This window comes from Balaenoptera musculus, chromosome 2 (assembly GCF_009873245.2).
Source record: "Balaenoptera musculus isolate JJ_BM4_2016_0621 chromosome 2, mBalMus1.pri.v3, whole genome shotgun sequence".
Classification (NCBI taxonomy): domain Eukaryota; kingdom Metazoa; phylum Chordata; class Mammalia; order Artiodactyla; family Balaenopteridae; genus Balaenoptera; species Balaenoptera musculus.
In genome coordinates, this window is record NC_045786.1 from 57,202,791 (window position 1) to 57,210,651 (window position 7,861).

Below are 7,861 nucleotides of genomic sequence, written 5' to 3' on the forward strand. Positions count from 1 at the left end.
CCTACCCAGGGTTCTGGAGCTTACTCACTCCACCCCTCTCGAACCGCAGTACGTCTGAGCTACCCACAAGGGTGCAGCAGCCTGGACTCCCTCCCGCCCTACCAACGTGGAGGACCCACAATCTCGCGCGATCCTGGGTTCTGCACAGCAGCGCCCAGACGGTGCTGGAGTGGTTTGAGGTTTTTTCCGCCACTTGCTCCCATGGTCCTGTTTGTGGTGTTGGTGGTGTTATGGAGGTTGGTGGGTTGGGGGGGGGGGGGGGGTGCGGAATAGGATCCCGGACTGGGAGTGGAGGCGACTGGGAGTGGGGAAAGGCTCTCATCCCCTGGTGGACCCACTCCCCACTTATTTTAACTTTATATTATGTATATTCTCAAACAAATGCAAAAGTAGAGAGAATGGTATAATGATTTCCCCAAGTCCCCACCGCCTAGCTTCAACAATTTCCCCCTCTTGGCCAACCTTGTTTCAGCTAACCCTCTCCCACCACCCACTTTAAAGAAGGATGTGAGTAGCCTGGGGGTGGCAGAGGCGCCCCCCACCCAGAGTTGTAGGAGAGCTGGTGCCAAGCCTGCACCACTGGAGACTGGAACGCCAAGGGGCAGAGTGGGGTCACGGTAGGGCTGGGAGCTGGGCTCACTCTGGGTAGGGGCCGCGGGGGGCGGGGGCGGGGCTGGCGGGCGGTGCTTGGAGCAGCGCGGGGGTTGGGGGCGCTCTCCCGGAGACTCAAGGCGCGTGGGGCTGGGCGCAGAGCCGCAGTCTCCGCCTTGCAGCTTGGAGTGTGCCCGCTGCGCCGCAGCTGTCCGTGCCTGCCGCCACCTTCCCGCCGCCGCCACCACTGCCAAGATGCCCAATTTCGCCGGCACCTGGAAGATGCGCAGCAGCGAGAATTTCGACGAGCTGCTCAAGGCGCTGGGTAAGCTGGCGCGGACGGCGTGCCCCGACGGGGAGCAGCAGCCGGCGGCGCCCCCGACCCGCAGAGGGTGGGCTTTAGGGACCAACACCAGGCAAGAGGGAGTCCCCGGTGCGATAGATTGGGGCGAATTCCAAGGCGCACCCCATCTAGAAGTGGCGAGTACAGCCCGGGATCCGCGCATCCAGAGAGCGTTTGCTGGATGCTTGGCGCTTTCCCCGACGGTTCGGCCTTTATCTCGTGCTAGATAATCTCGAGGAGAGGTTATTACTGAAGTCCTAGGTGGGTCAGGGACTTTAAAACTGGGGACTCAGTTTGAGACCAGGCCCTACCACGAAATACACTGTGCTACTCAGGGGAGGCCGCTTACCCTCTCTGAGCCTCAGTTGCTCACTCGGAAAAAAAAAAAAATCAGGGCGAGGGCAGGGGAGGAATGAATCAGTTTTAAGGCTCCCATCTATATATAGTCAGAAGATTTGAGAAGTGCCCGGCCGGTCCTGGGACGACTGGCGGGTGGCGAGGCCCCGTGAGTCGCGCCCATTCTTCCCGGCGCAGGTGTGAACGCCATGCTGAGGAAAGTGGCCGTGGCGGCTGCGTCCAAGCCGCACGTGGAGATCCGCCAGGACGGGGATCAGTTCTACATCAAGACATCCACCACGGTGCGCACGACTGAGATCAACTTCAAGGTCGGAGAAGGCTTTGAGGAGGAGACAGTGGACGGACGCAAGTGCAGGGTGAGGCCCCAGAGTCTGGGCAGCGTTCCCGCGTCCCCGCTCCCTACCCGTGAACCGCTGCAGCCAGACGAACCCCCGGCTCCTTTTGCAGCCTGTGGCGCCCTTTCCTTGCAGGGCGTGTGCACCGGCTGTTTGCAGAGAGGATCTGTGCGCCGCGTTCCCCTGGGCTCAAGAGAAAGGCCTACCCCAACCCCTCCCCAACCTCATCCCTAAGTCGCCTCCCGAGGTGCTAACAGCCGTGCCTAAAGCGCGGGCTCTGGGTTGCACCGCGTTCCTTGCAGGGCCTTCCGCAGCGTTTTGCTGCGATCCTCAGCGCGAGCGCAGGAGGCGGGGGAGGAGGAGGTTTCAGGGCCGCCAGGTTCCCTGGCCGCGAGGCTGCCACGTTTCCTGCCGCAGGTGGAGCGGTAGCTCTCGCGTCCCGCCCTCCCGGGTCTCTGGGCGCCCTGAGAATGCTCTGGATCCAGTTTCAGCAGTCTCGATGGCCCCGGGACCTCTCCCGCCCGCCCTCAGTTTGGTTTCTTAAAGGAAACGACGAATCTTTCCAAAAGCAAGGGCAGATTCTGCCTGGAAAATGGACTAAGGGCTCTCTCTCTTAGTCCTCAAGGGCAAGAATTCTGTATTTCTTCGTATATCGGTCTCAGGGTGGATGAACGGGTGGACTGAAGCAAGGGGTTGTAATTCCTTTTTTAGATGGGCAAAAATTGCATTGGTTGGTCTCTGGAATAGAATGGAGGGCTGGCTCCTCGTGGATTTGAGGACAGAAGGAAAAGAAACGATTCGCTGCTGAACCACTTAGTTTAAAAGTGACAAAATGTCTCCCTCCTCTCCCCAAGGTTTAAAAAAAAGAACGAATAACATTCGAGAGAGGGGAGAGAAATTGTTTTTCACCTTTCCTGAGTGGTGCCCTGTCTGATCTAGAGTGGGACTCTCTGGGCATGGGGTTTGGGAGGACACAAGAGTCACGACCCCAGGAGCAACACCTGTCCCACAAAGCAATATTAGCCCCCAGAGTTAGCACAGCCTGAAAATGATTGTCCGGGGGCTTGGAGCTGGCAGGATTGGAGCCCCAGCCACTGCCACCGTTTGTAAAACACAAAGAGCAGGACAGCTTAGAGGGAAGGTCTGGGAGTCTAAGGTAGAAGCCCTGGCGATAGGCAGGACTCAATTTGGGGACATCCAATGGTGACTACTGCCAGAGACAGTAATTCTGGTTAAAAAAAAAATCAAAGGTTCACACGACAGCCTGGAGAGTGGGGCTTTATCCCTGCCCTGCCTAGTGAATGTGTCCCAGTGTGTTAGTTAAAAAGCAAGTATGTGCACATTCAGTACAGCCTCGGAACCCAGCTGTACAGCATTTGCTTTGTGCAGACGCTGGGGAAAACTGGCAGGGAATCCCTCCTTTTTGCCTCCCACCTACAACAGCATGGAGAACCCTTCAGACTTAAAAAAATTTTTTTCTAGAGACATGTAACCTGGAAAGTGGCTGTGTTTTTATCCTCAGAGCCAGAGACACTCAGGTTTATCAGAGCAGGCTGTGTGCTGCGTCTGATGAGTGCAAACAGAAAGGAAGGCATTATCCCCAAATCCATGCAAGGAGCAGAGCTCCTGAATCTGCTTGACTAAAGATGTGTTACAATAACGGTGTCCTTTACCATTCTAAAATTTTATACTTCTGATATGAGAAGCTTCTTGCCTTGAATAGCAAAATTGCTTGAAGGGGTCGTCCATTTGACATAAATGAATCATTGCGTGCCCTCAATTTTATTCCTGAGATGTAAAGTGTGCCTGAGGCTTTGCTGCTTCATGAGTGTGTGTGTGTACTGTGTAATACAAGGTATATTTATACCCCATAAAATCCGCGGTCAGCCCTCTGAATTTGGGCTTGATACGGCACAGCACAGAAGGTTCTGTGCCCTGCTGACAGGGACCATGTGTTGCTTCTCTGCACAGCACTTATTCTCCCATGCTCATTGTTGTCTTCTGCTCCCGCTGCCAATAGTGAATTAATGTCACAATGGTCTTCCTGCCCACAGAGTTAGCCACTTGGGAGAATGAGAACAAGATCCACTGCACACAAACTCTCCTTGAGGGGGACGGCCCCAAAACCTACTGGACCCGCGAGCTGGCCAACGACGAGCTCATCTGGTGAGTGGAGGCCCCCTTGACCCTGAAACAAGCCTGCAGTTCTCCAGATGTTGCCTGTGGCGGGCCCCACGATCATCACCTTCACTCCATCCAATCAGGGAGAGACACTCTTTGCCCTGGTTAAAATGTGAGCAGAAAGCTTGAGATGACAGTTTAGGTCAGAGGAAATCATTGTTAGATGGTTGGCAGGAGAGAGGAGTGGCTCAGAGGGCAGAGCAGGGGCTAGGGACGGGCTGCCTTGCCGGCCTCTATACAAACCCATGCATCCGTGTGATGACTTGCTGACTTGCTTAAGCTGGCCTCCCCTCCAGCCGGGCTCAGAATGCTTGGGCTCTGGGAGGTCCCAGGGTTCACTCTGCAGAAGGGATTCCCCCCACGCCCCCGCCCCTCCTCATTCCCCATTTTGCTGCCTGGGAAAGATTTCAGAAATTTTAGTATGCCTGCACTGAGAGCCTTAAAGAACATTTTTACCCCTGGATCTATAAACTCCAATGGCCTTCGGGAGCCAGACAAGCACAGTGATGCTAATTTGGGGCGGTCACAGTGTTAACACAATGTGGAGGGTGGGGCCTTTGGAACTGAAGAGGGTGGGCTCTACCTTAAAGGTAATCAGATTGAAACATTTTAAACATCCCTGGCCACACAAAATATACCTGGTGAGGCCAAGTTAGAAACCCCTGTAGTTTAATCACACACCTCCTCCCCCTTTATTTAGGTACGGGGGCAAAGAAGACAGAGGAAAGGACACCTCCCTGCCACTCTCCCTTTGTGTTTCAGAACAGACCAAGCTTTCCTTGTAATACCCTTCCCCGTCCTCTCAACGCCCCCGCTAGAAAAGGGGAACGCTGTTGTGGGTAACCAGGAAATGATATCCTTTGTTCTCCATCAGGCCTGTTAACATTTCCACTCAAAGACTGCCTGCCTGCCCCAGCCTAGCAAGTGTCACCCTGAAATGTCGGGAAAGGAGGTGGCAAGGAATGCTAGGACAGGACTCGCTGTGTGACCTGGGCATGGCCCTTCCCTCCCCGAGCTGTAAAATGAGGGGTTGGGCTAAAGTTTGATCCCTGAGGTCTCTCTCAGCCCTGAAATTACATGTTTCTTCTGCAAGAAGACCCTAAATTGAGCTGTCTCTATTACTTTAACGGAGGCTGCTTGATCTCACTCGCTCTCTCCTCTTGTCCTTCCCTGAGATGATTTCACATACTTTCTTTCATGAGAAAGGACTGGCTTCATTTGCAATCTGGTTAATGTTGTTTCAAGGGCAGGAATAGTTGATGGGGTTGGGGGAGCAATTTGAGGCTGAGACATGGAAATTTAGGAGGAAAAGGCACGTATGGTTCATTGGTACCAGGGATAGAAAATAGGGAGATGATTTTAGAGTTCTTGAGTGTAGCTAAGGGTTAAGTAGGCTCCGTGTGGTCCGTGAGAAAGTGTGATTTTATTAATCTCAGTAGTATCTGAGCAGCCCGCGCATGGGCCCAATTCTGCTAGGAGAACTCCACCACTTCCAAATTGCCCACTACAGCTCCACCCGTGCATCCTTCCCTGGCTCGGCAGACGTACATACGAGCCTCAAAGGGAGGATTAATTCTTGGCATTTGGGATCTAAAATGTGGGCTTTTGTTCCAAGGGTTATTATCATTAATAAATCCAAATGTAGGGAGATGAGATGCTGTCTCTGTATAACAAGAGGAAATTTATTCTAGTTAACTTAAATAAGCTCTCCCAGCACCCCCAGGCTGTAAATTGCCTTCTTTTGAAAATTGAGTGTAGTCCCTTAAACCACTCAGCCACATTATACAGAGAGTTTCTTTCAGGAACCTCTGAGCATAGTTTGCAGGCTGAGAAGGACATTTCAAATGTGATTGGAAATGTAGCAATTTCTTCTTGTTTCGTGAAGCCATTTGTTGGCCTGGGGGAGGTGTCGGTCATTCCAGCACAGGTATAGAGTCCAATCCCCAAACTCTGGCCTTCCACGTAACACTCCGTGGCCACAGAGCTGGAAGAGTTTTGGAAAACTGACAAAGTTCTGAGTGGTCTGGACATCTGAGAGGTGAATTTCCGTGGGAACCCCCGCTTCACCCGGCCCCAGCACCCAGCACCGTCTGCATTCCTCACTGATGAGGAAAGGGAATAGGACAGAGAAGGTGTCCAGAGCAGGTACAGCTGTGCCGGTGTGATGAGAAGTTCCCTACTTAGAAAAGAGGCTGGTGATGAGCATTTGCTTCCTTCATAATCACTAATGACTAGTATTTCCCTGAAACACACATGTTTGAATAACGTCCCAGCTCATGTTCTCTGAGAGCATCTCATGGTCAACTGAGGGACCCAGGGGAAGATCCAAGTATATTCAAGCTCTTAGTTCAGGGCTTTTAACCTCAGGCCCCTTTGACAATCTGAAAGATAGGGACCCTCCCACAGAAAAATGTACGTCTGCAAACAAACATATCTACGTCAGTCTACAGAGTGAGGAAATTGTTTGTTTTTTTAAAAATTTTGTGTTTTTTTAACATACATATTGCTTTCTCTGTTCCAATTGCCTGTGAGAGACCTAGGAAAGCAGGCCTATGAGTAATTTCTAGTTTTTGGAAGAGTTGAGACAGCTTACTTACAGTGATATCATTTCAGAGGCCAGAAGAAAACCGTGCTCTTCCATTCGTGGAATGATTGTGTCCTCCCCACAGCACACAAACAAACAGTCACAGAATAGTAGCTGGAAAGAACTGTGGGATCTTGTTCAATTGCACCCCCTCCCCTCAACTCCCTCCCCCTCCACCCCCAAACTGTCCAAGAGACCAGAGCAGTGCCCCAGCTCACCCAGCTGTGAGTTGCAGAGCTGGTCTGGGATGCCGATGATACTGTGCTTTTGCAGTTGAGACCATGTTTCTCGCTTGCAGGTACCTGGAGTATTACTTATACAACATCTCAGGTGTCTCCCAGGCTGGACCAGTTGCTTCCTGGAAGGTATTTCTACACCCTCTCTGAAGCTAATCCCACCTGGCTGGTCAGTGCTGAAACCCCAGGGCTCCAGCTGCCCAAGCCCCTTGCTCTCTTGAAGTCACTTGAAAAGAGACAGAACCACTTCAGAAATGTCCAATATGGCATACTCCCCACCACCCACTTCAGGTTAATTTAAAAAACCAAAGCCAGGAAACTTGCATTTTTTTTATGTCAGCATTCCCAAGTTCCAGAAGCAGTGGAAAATTGCATACACCATAATTCTATACCCCTGTTGCCTCTCTGCCATACAGAGTGTAAGGGAGAAAAAAAAAAAAAAAAAAAGCAAGGAAAAAAAAAACCCTTAGGGCTGAGCATGAGCACACCGCACAGGAAATTGAAATGTCTTGCTACAGAGTTTTTAACAGGGCAGTAAGTGGCCTTATTAGCGATCTGCTTTAAACCGTTTTTGCACAGACATCTGCACTGATTGGTTTTCCTTCTCTGCAGACCTTCGGCGCCGATGATGTGGTCTGGCAACCAGGATTTATGTTCGGGAGTGAAGGCGGCTGGCTTGCTCCAGCTTGGGGGGTGGATTCATGTTCCCCCGAGGAATGTCATAGTTCTGAGGCTGCCAGTGGACCTCCTCTTCCCCAGTATCAACATTATGTGATCCCGTTTTCCCCACGATAATGCTGTAGTGTTTCCCCCCAAGGCTTCGTGCCTCTGTGTCCCTGGTGCTCCATAGTTTGGCGTCTCTATGGTTTCATCAGTCATTAAACTGGTTGTACACACCTCAAGGCTTTCTCCTTCTTGGACTGACTCTTCGGTTTCCACACAAGGTCATGGTGTACCCCCAGCACTGCATTGGTCTGCGTAGTGATTTCTTGCTCTTCTGCCTGCTGCCCAGGTGCAGTGCTTGGAGCATACGGCAGGGTTGTGAGCTGGGCTTCCTCTGACAGGATTCACACTGCAGATCCAGGTGTGCCTGGACCTCACAGTGTTGTTTTTTAATTGAATTAGCTGATATATTGTTGGTTCTCAGAAGGAAAGGGAGGGCATATTCAAAAGGGTTAACTGAGGAGAGCTCAGAATGAAGGGGAACTATTTACACAGGCATTTACGGGGACGG

At 51.9% G+C, this 7,861-nt stretch overlaps 1 protein-coding gene across 1 annotated transcript; it reads left to right on the plus strand.

The window, feature by feature from the left end:
• Positions 1-561: 561 nt before the first annotated feature.
• CRABP1 (cellular retinoic acid binding protein 1) lies at positions 562-7,529 on the plus strand. Its single transcript, XM_036843527.1, has 4 exons — positions 562-916; positions 1,469-1,647; positions 3,681-3,792; positions 7,240-7,529. The coding sequence occupies exons 1-3, from the start codon at positions 847-849 to the stop codon at positions 3,684-3,686; spliced, it is 255 nt and encodes an 84-aa protein (XP_036699422.1). The 5' UTR covers positions 562-846; the 3' UTR covers positions 3,687-3,792; positions 7,240-7,529.
• The last annotated feature ends 332 nt before the right edge of the window (positions 7,530-7,861 follow it).

Bases quoted from the DNA above. Each gene is read 5' to 3' on its own strand.
- CRABP1 (XM_036843527.1), top strand. From the start codon at position 847: ATGCCCAATTTCGCCGGCACCTGGAAGATGCGCAGCAGCGAGAATTTC. The intron at 917-1,468 runs GTAAGCTGGCGC...TTCCCGGCGCAG, and splicing joins CGAGCTGCTCAAGGCGCTGG to GTGTGAACGCCATGCTGAGG.